The 11,514-nt window shown below is 63.4% G+C and overlaps 1 protein-coding gene across 1 annotated transcript; it reads right to left on the bottom strand.

Moving 5' to 3' along the window:
• Positions 1-2,632: 2,632 nt before the first annotated feature.
• On the bottom strand, positions 2,633-10,200 carry ABHD17A (abhydrolase domain containing 17A, depalmitoylase). Its single transcript, XM_065700003.1, has 5 exons — positions 10,076-10,200; positions 7,378-7,886; positions 5,229-5,423; positions 4,421-4,600; positions 2,633-3,537 (listed from the first exon to the last, which is right to left on the bottom strand). Exons 2-5 carry the CDS (start codon positions 7,689-7,691, stop codon positions 3,312-3,314), a joined length of 915 nt encoding a protein of 304 aa, XP_065556075.1. The 5' UTR covers positions 7,692-7,886; positions 10,076-10,200; the 3' UTR covers positions 2,633-3,311.
• Positions 10,201-11,514: the final 1,314 nt, after the last annotated feature.

The following is an 11,514-nucleotide window of genomic DNA, read 5'->3' as shown; positions in this document are numbered from 1 at the left end:
CCACCACCGCGTTTCCCCCCCCCACAGCGCAGGGTGCTGGGTGCCCCCCACAGAGCAGGGTGCTGGGTGCCCCCCGCGCTCCTACCTCCGCAGGACACGACTCCACACTCGCTGCCTCTCCCCAGGGAAGAGCAGGGATGCTCCAGCGCCGCTGCTGCTCCAGGCGCAGGGACAGACGGACTCTGCTCCCCCAGAGCTGTCCCCAGTGCCCCCCCCTCAGCCCTTGGTCACTGCTTCACGCACCTGCTGCCAGCGCATCCTCTCCTCTCCTTGTCGTTCCTTGTCCCCTTCCCTCCATCTTAGCCAGTGCCATGCAGAGCCCCTCACCCTGGCATCCCTCCTCCAGCACCCTCCCCTCTCCCCAGCCTGACCACTGATGGGATCCTTCCCCTCTGCCCTTTTATACTGTCCTTATTCATATGACAAGCACGTGAAAAACCAGAGCAGAGCTTGGAAAAAAGCTCCTTAAGATGCTTTAATGCAGTTTTCTGGGTCCCATGACTGAGCTCGGCCTGTGAATGGGGTCTCATGACTGTGGCACGCAGGCCCCCGGCCATCAAAAGCCTCATTTATGCCCCCAAAGAGACTTAAACCCCTCTTGGGCAGTCACCTGGTGAGCCCCACGTCCCCATGTTCGGCCTGGCTGCACTGGCATCGCGCCTCTGCTGAAGGCACATGGCAGTGGGATCCCAGCCTTCCCACTGTGGCATTCCTGAGTCGTCCCGGATGTTGTCCCCTTATCCGCAGCCACACATGGACCCCCCAGCCCAGCCATGTCCCTGCTGCCACAGTAATGGGTGCAGGAGCTGCCTGTGCTGCTGCCTGCCCTGTGCCTGCTCTGGCTGCTGGAGGGATTTTGGGAACACTGAGGCTGGATTCTGCCTTCCCCAGTCCCCCCCAGGCACCAAACGCCACCCAGGGCCAGCCCCAGCCCCTTTCCTTCCCCATCCCCTCCTGGTGCTCCCAGGCCTTGCACCAGCGGTGGGGACACAAGCGCCATCCTGATGGCCACGGCCCAGTTTGGCAGCACTGGTGAGGATGCTGCACCCCAAAAAGTCCTTGTGCTTTATGGGGACCCCGCACCTCATGTACGGATTAGTGCTTCTCCCTCCTCGCTCCAGCTGCTCGGGCCTGGGTGAGGACAGAGCCTGAGCCCCCTCGGTCAGGAACAGGAAACGATCCAGACCCTAAGAGCTCTGATCCCTAAGGATGAGGGATCGCAGCCCTGGCTCCCCGCCGCGGAGGGGGCAGCCGGCTCACTGGGCTCCCATCTACCTGAGCTGGGTCTGACTTCGAGGCACGGGGCTGAGCAGTTCTGTCCTTGCGCCTTTGCTCGCAAGCCGAGACGCCGCAAACACAACCTCAAAGCACCCCAGCACCCCCTGAAGCCCACGCACCACAGCCGCTCCTGGGCAGGAAACGGGCAGCAGTAAGAGGATAAAAATACTCCCGGTGCAAACAACCCGTCTCTGTGCAGGGATTAGGGCGCCGGGGGCTGCTCCAGCCCTGCGGAGCGGGGAGCCCGTCTGGGTGACCCTGGTGGCTTTGGCTTCCAGCACAATTGAGCTGAAAGGCTCTAAAATCAGCCGGGGGCTGCACAGGGTGAGCTGGGGAGGTGAGGGGAGGGCCGGGGGGGATGCTCAGGGAGAAGCCAAGCATCGCATCGCAGCTCCTGACCCCCCGGAGAAGGGGGGAGACCACCAAAGGCCCCAAAATCCGAATCCTCTTCTAGCTCCTGCAGAGCCCCAGCACCAAAGGAGGGTCCCCCCTCCTTCACTGGAAGACCCCTGCCCCGGTCCCGAGGGGAGGGGAAGGTTGTGGGGGTCCTGTGCTCCCCACCTCACACCCCCCCCCCGGCTCCCAATCCCAAGCAATGGGTGCATTTGAGTGCTCTGAGCCCCACCACAAGGCCCCTGACCCCCCCCCCCACCGAGAGCCAGCTAAGGAGATTACCACTCCTCACATGAGCTACCAGCCCCATGGCCTTGCACCAGGGAGGGGACAGGGAACTGGTGCCTGGGGGCCCCATGAGGGCTGGTGTGGGTGCAGGAAGGGGCAGTGATGCTTTGCTCCTTGGGTTGGGGCAAGGGACATCCTGGGAGCAGGAAAACACCCGGACACTTGGAACAGCTCTTCCTGGGGTGATTTCAGAGCAGGCGTTGATCCCAAACCCCAGCACTCTGCTCTTCTGTGGGGCAAAACACAGTGGGATGCACCCCCCACACACACACCAGGAATCACAACTGGAGCAGAGCTGGGCACAGAGCAGGTCAAAACCAAGATCTGCTCCCGTCAGAACTGCCCTGCAGCTCCGGAGCATCCTTCATCCCCTGCCCCAGTGGCCCTGGTACACCAGCAGGCCCCAGGGATGCTCCCTAGGAGGCTGAGGCCACCTGCAACCTCTGCTCCCAGGATCCCATGGGATCCCTTAATCAAACAGGACAGGAAATCATGGCCCCATCATCCCCACAGCCTGATTCAGAGACAAGAGGGGGGTGGGATGGAGCCCATTTTCTTCCATCTGGCAACTCAGCAGAGGCATCAGCCCCTGGGAAAGCCAAGGGGCCAGAGCCCAAAGGGCTGGGGCACAGGGAAGGCAGCTCAGGAATACCCAGGAAAGGGCACACACGGGTAAAACATTCAACCTCTGCTCTTTATTCAGTGCCTGGTGCCCTTGCCCCATTTCCCAGGGGTACAGAGGAGTTTTTCCAGGGATGACCTGAACATGGGGAGCGCTCTGGAAAGGCAGAGCAGAGCCAGGCTGGAGGGGGAGTGGGACAAGGGGCATCTCCTCCGTGCGTCCCCAAACTCCCCTTGGGGATATGGCTCTGCCCCAGGCACGGGGTGAACACCAGGCAGCCCAGTGCCACCACTGGGAAAGCCCAAGTCCAGAGCAGGAACTGCCACGTCCCCCATCCCACCCTGCAGCGATGCCGGGGAGGAGGCCAGACCCCCCCGGCCCTCTCCAACTCTCCTTATTGCTATAGTCAGAGCAGCAGAGCAGCCAGGAGGGATTCAGGAGTTCGCTGGTTTAGGAGAGGGGTCGAGGACGTGTCCAAAGCCAAGGATAGGCCATCTGATGGGCTCTCATCTTTCTGAGGAAGGGGGAAGGAGGGAGCTGCCGTCTCTTGCCAGCCCGGCCAGTGGTGCCACCAGGAGGGAGCAGAGCTGTGCCCGTGTCCAAGAGGGAACGCACCATCCACTGCACGGCCTCCTGCCCTGAGCCTGGAGCTGAGGCTGTACAAACTCACTGCACCTCCAGCAGCAGGGACTGGGGAGGGACAGTGAGAGCCTGCCCCCCGGCCCCATGGCTAGTTGCGTTGGCTGGCCAGCTCCTGGGAGATGAATTTCCGAAGGCGCTCGAGGTACTGGCTGTAGAGTTCAATGTCATTGTGCCCGGCCCCGTCCACCCACAGCGGCTCCACAGCCTTGGGGCAGCGTTCAAAGAGTGCCAGGCCGTGAGAGAAGTCGATGACTTCGTCCTCCGTGCCATGGATGATGAGGACGGGAGAGGTGATTTTGGAGATCTTCTCAATGCTGCCAAGAAGGTGGGTGGGGAAGAGATGAGATGAGAGAGGGGTAAGGATAGGGATCAAGGCACCCCCATTCCTCTTTCCCCCCCTTACCTCCCAAAACACATCCCCTCGGGGAGAGGGACCAGGAAATGCTCTTTGATCCCAGCAGAGCATTGGGACGTGGAGCTTCTGCCAAGGAGGAGCTCCAGGACAAGCTCTGCCCCAGTGTGAAAGACGAGGACCAGACAGCAGTGACAACAGCCCCATGGGACGCGATGGAGGCCGCTGCAGGACAGTGTGAGCACAGACCCTCCCTGTTCCGAGCTCAGTGCCAGGCTTGGAGTGGAAGCTGTTCCCAGCACGGCCCCAAAGGCCACACGAGGCCACCGGGATGTGGAGCGTGGGCTGGGGGCTCTCAGCCACAGCTTCCGGCTCAGGGACTGTCCCTTGGGCCCCGCTGGCCAGGCTGTAAGGGAGAGGTGAAGCATGAGCTTGTCCTGCTTCAGTGCTGCCCTTCCCTGCCACTGCCCTGACATCTGCAGAGGGGGAAAAGCCCAAGGAATTACCCTTGGGGGAGAGAGGGAACCCTGGGGCTTGCAATAGTTGACAAGAGGCCCAAAGCAGGCAAAGGCTGGGACAGGATGGCCAGGAGGTGACACCACCAAGGGGAACATACGGGCCTCAGGCTGGGGCATGGTGACCCCAGGGAGGGTTACAATGCCCCAGAGGGGACCGAACACAAAGCAAGAGGATACCGATGGGTATGTTCAAGCCTGCCACAGGGAACAGGTCCATGGTTTTCACCATAACCCCTGTTTATGACCAAGGCTGGTGTCCAGGACAGAGCTGCTCTGGACACTGCCCCTGCAGAGCTGACCCCTGTCCCTTCTCCTCAGGCCACTCACTTGGGGAAGGCATCGAACCAGTAAGTCTTCTTGGTCTCGGGGAAGGCGACTCTCATGCCAGAGGTGAGTGGTGAATGCAGCACGATGGCAGCGCACTCGTAGCGGGATGCCAGATCCACTGTGGGCACCGTGCCGATGCTCTGGCCATATAAAATGATGTTCTCCGGGCTGATCCCATACCTGGGAGAGGAGGGACCAGATCAGCACCCAAGCAGCAGAGTCATCACTTGGAGACACAGCCCAGGGTGTCATCCTGCTCCAGTCACAGCACCCTGCAAAGCTTCCTGGGGCGGGGGAATGGGGCTCTGTCCCCTCTGCCTTACCCCAGCCCCACACAGCGGGGCACAAAGTAGCTGCCCTGCACCCCCAGAAGGACCAAGGAGTAGCCAGGGCTGAGCTGCCAGATGAGTTCTGTGGGGTGTCAAGGCTCACTCTCACCAGTAGCAGTGTTTGGGGACCCCACGTGCAATGGGCAGCCCCCATTGCAAGCCAGGCCCTGTTACAGGCAGGACAGAGGAGGCAGAAGCTGTCTCAGGGCTGCACCTTGAGCCTGGCTGGGGAGCCAGGGCTGAGCACAGCCAGGGGAGAGGCCAGGAACAGCCCGATGGGAGGCACAGCTTGTGCCAGCCCCACAGCAGCAGCATCCCTGCCCCTCTGGCTTCCCCTGCAGCTGCTTTCCGGCCACCCCTTCCCGCGCCGAGCGGCCTGGGTTCCCTTTCTGGGAGATTTCCTGTTTTCCAGGCTGCGGAGCCCAGGGTTTTCCTGGCAGCGGCAGCAGGAACGCGGTCCCTTCCCCTGCCCTGCTCACCGCGTCCGCAGCGCCTGCCACGCGGCGTCGATGTCGGAGTAGAGGTTCCTCTCCGAGGGCTTGCCCGTGCTCACGCCGTAGCCTGAGTAGTCGTAGGAGAAGATGTTGCAGTTGATGCGGGTGCCCAGCCCGATGTAGAAGCTGCTCATCTGCCCCAGGTCCACAGCGTTGCCGTGAGAGAAGAGCACCGTGTACCTGCAGCGCAGGGAGGGATGGGCAGTGAGGGTTAGCGACGGAGCCTGCCTGGTCCCACCAGCAGCTCAGGGACAGATGTGCCAGAACATCTGCTTCAGAGACTGAACCCCAAACCCCAGGACACCCCTGACACCTCTCCGGCCACCACTGAAGGTTCTCAGAACACCCCCAATCCAACCACTGGTACCCCCACCCTCCTCCCCACCCGGGGCCCAGCAGGAACAGGCAGCCTGCAGGCAGGATGATTCTGTTCAAGATTGGGAGTCTATTTTTGGTAAAAAGCTCAGGATTTGGGGCCGTTTGCCCAATGGGGATTTCAAGTAAGAATTCTGACAGTGATTTCTTTTTTTTTCTCCTCTCCTGAGCCTGGCAAGACACCAGCCGCTGGGAGAGAAGTGAATTGTGGGAGTGACAAGGCACAAGAAATATCCACCATAAGAGGAAAAACAACGTTCATCCTAAAAATTACAACTGATAGTGTATCGATGGAGGCTTGGCTCTCTTCCGCAGGGCTGCAGGGATGTGCCGAACCCCCACAGCTGCTCAGAGAGGTCCATGTCCCAGCCTGGATGCCCCAGCAGGAAGGTGGGGACAGGACAATGAGAGACCTGAAGGTTTGGGAGGGCTGGATCCCCCCCCCCAAGCCCAGCAACCTGTGCTGGGAGTGGGGCCAGTGCTGAGCCTCGCCATGGGATGTGGAAGCAGAGCAAACCCAACGCCAGATTCCTCTCTCCAAAGACCTGTGACATGGGAAGGGGGACAGCGGATGTCCCACCAGGCAGCCTGCAGAGGCCTCTTGTAGCTCAGGTCTGCAAGCCCCATGAAAGCCACCCCCCTCACCCCAGGCCCATCCGGTGAAGGTTAAGGGCAGATCCAGGCTGGGCTCCCCCACACAGAGGTCTCTGCAGATGCTGTTCCTTGGAGGGTGCGTTGCTCCTGGGAGGATGCCATGGGCTCAGCTGGGTGCTGCAGGCTTGGGGACCTGGCCTCCCGCTGCACCTGAACCCCCAAGCTGTGCCACCAGCTTAGGGAGCAGCTGCCAAGTCCCCTCCTGTCCGCACACAAACCCCTCGTGCCCAGCCACCAGCAGATGGAAGGAGGTCTCCATCCCGCAGCCCTCTCCAGCTTCCCAGTTTACAGACTCACAGGGGTGAGGCACAGATGCTCAGTTCACAACTGGAGCATTGTAAGAACATAAGAAGCATGTGGAGCAGCTGGAGCAAGTCCAGAGGAGGCCATGGAGATGCTGTGAGGGCTGGAGCAGCTCTGCTCTGGAGCCAGGCTGAGAGAGCTGGGCTGGGGCAGCCTGGAGAAGAGAAGGCTCCTGAAGGGGAGACCTGAGAGCAGCTCCAGTGCCTAAAGGGGCTGCAGGGAACCTGGAGAGGGGCTTGGGACAAGGGCCTGTAGGGACAGGCCAAGGGGAATGGCTTGAACCTGCCCGAGGGGAGACTGAGCTGAGCTCTTAGGCAGAAGCTGTTCCCTGTGAGGGTGCTGAGGCGCTGGCACAGGGTGCCCAGAGAAGCTGGGGCTGCCCCATCCCTGGCAGTGCTCAAGGCCAGGTTGGACACAGGGGCTTGGAGCTGGAGGAGCTTTAAGCTCCCTTCCAACATAAACCATCCCATGACTGTGTCACTGACGTGACATCAGGGGGGAATCTGTGAGACAGCCCAGGGAGCCCCAGCATCACTACAGCCTCTGGCTTTGCCTCTGCTCCCTGTTTAACCCCATTCCCAGCTGCCACAAGCCAGACCGGTCCTGGGAGCTGAGCTGGCCCAGGATGCCTCCAAACCCCTGCGGCAGGGCCAGCTCCTTCAGCGAGGGTCAAGCCAGGGCAAGGAGGTGGCACCCGGCTGAAGGAGAGGAGTGGCAGGATGGCACCATGCCCGCCAGCACTTCACCAGCCGGGGTGAAACCCCAGCACCAGCGCCGGGCAGCACGTCCACAGGCAACTCACCTGGCTCCCGGCACGCAGCGGACGTACATGCAGCCGACACGGTTCCCTCGGCTGCTTTTGGTGACGAACACCTCGATGTTGTCCAGCTCCCGCTGGGAATACTGGAAATCCGCCCGGTCCTTCAGGTGCAGCTTCCAGCGGCCCGCGGCTCCGCCTCGCAGGGAGCCAGTGCTGGTGCTGCCCACGGGCTCCGGCTCGGGCACCACGGCGTAGGTGGGCTCCGGCGGCAGGAAGGCCAGCTTGGCAGCGATGCGGCTGGGGCAGGGCGGGCAGCAGAAGAGGCAGCAGAGCTGGCTGATGGACAGCCCGTTCATGACGGCGGCGAGGCCAAAGGCAGCTGCACCCGGAGCGACGGAGGATCCAAACGGGACAGACGCCGGCAACAACGATGGCCCGGGGAGGCTCGTCCTCAGCTGGCCCTGGGCTCGGCTGCCGCCAGCAGTCCCCCCACGGCGCCGGTTGGGGCTGCGGCAGCCGCCATGCCTGTGTCCATGGGCAGCAGCGGTGGCCTGCGGGCAGGACAAGGCAGGGTGAGGGCTCTGCAACGGGCACCCCCTGACCCGCGGATGGGGACAAGCACACAGCGCCCATGAACACATGGAGCGTGCCGAGGGCCCCCATCCAGCGCACACACACACACACAGAGCTCCCCCGCTTGCACTGCACCCACGCACGTCCCCCCCCCCCAAAAGAAGCCGCCTTCAACACCTCCGAGCCCACACAGCTCCATGCGGAGGGGGAAGAGGAGGGAGGGAGCAGACCACCCGCTCCACGGCAGCCATGCAGTTGGTGGTACAAAGGACACAGCCCCGGGCTGGCAGCACGGGCGTGCGGCAGGAGCACCCAGCTCCGGAGGGAAAAGGGAGAAAAGGAAGGGAAAAAAGCAACTCTTTTCGGCAAGTTTGGGCACAGGCTGGAGCTGAGGAATGTCAGCCAGCCCACAGCCCCAGGAATTCGCTCCATCTGCTTCCCAAGGGCTAGGAAAGGGGAGGAAAGGGTGGAAGGGGGAGGTCTCCCGCCCAGCCATGAGGCGAAGGCGTGTGGCATGGAAATACCATGGAATCCCAGATTCTATGGCTCGGGTTGGAAGGGACCTTAAAGCTCATCCAATGCCACAGGCAGGGACCCCTTCCACTGGAGCAGCTTGCTCCAAGCCCCTGTGTCCAACCTGGCCTTGAGCACTGCCAGGGATGGGGCATACTCAGAAGGGCTGCCCCGTGCCCCGGTCCCGCTGCAATCCCTGCGCTTCAGAGGCTGAACTTGGATCCCCCTCGTGTTTGTGCCCATCCACTGCGGTGCCGGGGCTGGAGGCACACCCGGACATCACCCAGCAGCCCCGCTCCTCCCCGTGTCTGGCACCCCCCGTGCCGGGGGGACCTTGGGCACCCACAGCGGATCGGGGTATCCGGTGCCCGCAGGCCTGCGCCCTGCGTCCACACAGGCAGAGGGAGGGAGCGTGAGGCTGGGGACACGCGGCCCTGCCTGCCCCATGGGGCCAGCTCCGCAGCACACAGCAGAGGGGGGGTCCGCATGGCACCCACTAACCCGAGTGCGACACACAATGACCGTAGGGACCCCCCAAGCACACAGTGACTGTAGGGACCCCCCCAAGCACACAGTGACCGTAGGGACCCCCCCAAGCACACAGTGACCGTAGGGACCCCCCCCAAGCACACAGTGACCGTAGGGACCCCCCAAGCACACAGTGACCGTAGGGACCCCCCAAGCACACAGTGACCGTAGGGACCCCCCCCCAAGCACACAGTGACCGTAGGGACCCCCCAAGCACACAGTGACCGTAGGGACCCCCCAAGCACACAGTGACCGTAGGGACCCCCCAAGCACACAGTGACCATAGGGACCCCCCAAGCACACAGTGACCATAGGGACCCCCCAAGCACACAGTGACCGTAGGGACCCCCCCAAGCACACAGTGACCGTAGGGACCCCCCCCAAGCACACAGTGACCGTAGGGACCCCCCCCAAGCACACAGTGACCGTAGGGACCCCCCAAGCACACAGTGACCACGTGGGACCTCCCAGTGACTGTACAGGACCCCCCCAAACACACAGTGACCATGGGGGACCCCCCAAGCACACAGTGACCGTAGGGACTCCCCCCCCCCAAGCACACAGTGACCGTAGGGACTCCCCCCCCCCAAGCACACAGTGACCGTAGGGACCCCCCCAAGCACACAGTGACCATGGGGGACCCCCCAAGCACACAGTGACTGTAGGGACTCCCCCCCCCCAAGCACACAGTGACCGTATGGGCCCCCCTGCACCGACCAGTGGGTGCTCCCCCCTCCCCTCCCCACTGACCACTGTGGGCCTCCACTGCCAGGTCTGCCCCCCCCCCCCCAAATACCCACCGGCCTCTTACCCTGCACTGGCCGGTGGGGGGGGTCCCACACACACGGACCTGCAGGGCCCCCCCCCCGCACTGACCCATGCAGGACCCTGGTGGGCTCCCCCCTCACTGACAGCCCTGACACCCCCATTCCCAGCACTGACCGGCGTGGGGCTCTGGAGAACCCCCCCCAGCACTCTCTGACCGGTGAAAACCCCTCCACAGCCGGTGTGGGCCCCATATCCCCCCCAAGGCCGTTCTCCCCCCCCCCCCCCCCGTGCATCCCCACTCACCCCGCCGCCCGTAGGCCCCCCCCCGGCCCCCCCGTAGCCCCCCCCCGGCCCGTACCTGGCCATGCTCCGCCGCGGCCCGCCCGGGCCCCGCGCTCGGGGCTGCCGAAGGGACGCGCGGCCGCTGCGGACCTCCGAAGCGGGGGCGGCGCTACACAGCGGCCCGCTGGCCCCGCCTCTCTTCTCCCGGAAGTGACGCCATTCCCACTTCGTTGCCACGGCTACAGCGCGGCTGCCTTGAGGTCTCCGGCCCCTCATGGCGGCAGGGGGGGGCCCTTCCCCTTCCCCTTCCCCTTCCCCTTCCCCTTCCCCTTCCCCTTCCCCTTCCCCTTCCCCTTCCCCTTCCCCTTCCCCTTCCCCTTCCCCTTCCCCTTCCCCTTCCCCTTCCCCTTCCCCAGCGTGAGCACGGGGCGGCGGCGCTGGTTTAGGCCGAGGCCCAGCAGCCCGGTGGAGCTCGGGTCCCGAGCCCGGGCACCCGTCCCCCTCCCCAGCCCATGGCCGCCAGTGCGGCTCCAACCCCGGCAGCGCGGGCGGGCACAGCAGCAACGAGCGGGGAGCGAGGGAGGGTTTGGCCCTCCAGGGCCTAGGGGGGCTGCACAGAGCCGCAGGGCGCAGCTGCGTGCGGGCACCCGGGGCACTCCTGTCCCCTGCCAGCTCCGGGCGCAGTGACTGCATCAGCACAGAGCGCCCCTGTGCTGCGGGGCATCCCCAGAGCGTGAGCAGCAGGGTTCGGTGTGATCCTGCCCCTCTGCCCTGCCCTGCGAGACCCCACCTGCAGCGCTGTGTGCGGTGCTGGTGGCCTCAGCACAAGGACGTGGAGCTGGTGGAGCAAGGCCAGGGGAGGCCATGAGGATGCTCAGGGGCTGGAGCAGCTCCCGTATGGAGCCAGGCTGGGAACACTGGGGCTGTTCAGCCTGGAGAGGAGAAGCTGCATGGGGACCTCAGAGCAGCTTCCAGTGCCTGAAGGGGGCTGCAAGGATGCTGGAGAGGGGCTCTGCATCAGGGACTGCAGTGACAGGACAAGGGGTGATGGGTTCAGACTGAAACAGGGGAAGGTCAGGTTGGAGATAAGGCAGAAGCTCTGCCCTGTGAGGGTGCTGAGGCGCTGGCACAGGGTGCCCAGAGAAGCTGTGGCTGCCCCATCCCTGGCAGTGCTCAAGGCCAGGTTGGACACAGGGGCTTGGAGCAAGCTGCTCTAGTGGAAGGGGTCCCTGCCCATGGCAGGGGTTGGAGATGGATGGGCTTTAACACCCCTTCCAACGCAAACTATTCCATGATTATGATTATCCATGGGGAAACTGAGGCACGGAGCCCCACAGCTGCTCTAGAAGAATGCAGGGTTGATCCGGCACCAGCATGGGACAAATCCACATCCATAACAAATCACCCAGAGCATCCAAGCAAACTGGACTGTATTAATATTTACACTTAAGAGGAGGAAGGGGACAAAAAGGAAGAGCTGGGTGGAGAAGCAGGTGGCTGCCTTTTGCCACGTGG

Source organism: Lathamus discolor, chromosome 21 (genome assembly GCF_037157495.1).
Source record: "Lathamus discolor isolate bLatDis1 chromosome 21, bLatDis1.hap1, whole genome shotgun sequence".
NCBI classification, from domain to species: domain Eukaryota; kingdom Metazoa; phylum Chordata; class Aves; order Psittaciformes; family Psittacidae; genus Lathamus; species Lathamus discolor.
This window is presented reverse-complemented; position numbering and strand designations above follow the sequence as displayed.

What these genes read in the sequence shown, in the direction of transcription:
- ABHD17A (XM_065700003.1), bottom strand. Translation starts at nt 7,691, where the DNA reads ATGAACGGGCTGTCCATCAGCCAGCTCTGCTGCCTCTTCTGCTGCCCG. An exon ending in CGCTGCGTGCCGGGAGCCAG is followed by an intron (nt 5,424 to 7,377) that starts GTGAGTTGCCTG and finishes CCTGCGCTGCAG; the next exon opens with GTACACGGTGCTCTTCTCTC. An exon ending in TGGCAGGCGCTGCGGACGCG is followed by an intron (nt 4,601 to 5,228) that starts GTGAGCAGGGCA and finishes CTCCTCTCCCAG; the next exon opens with GTATGGGATCAGCCCGGAGA.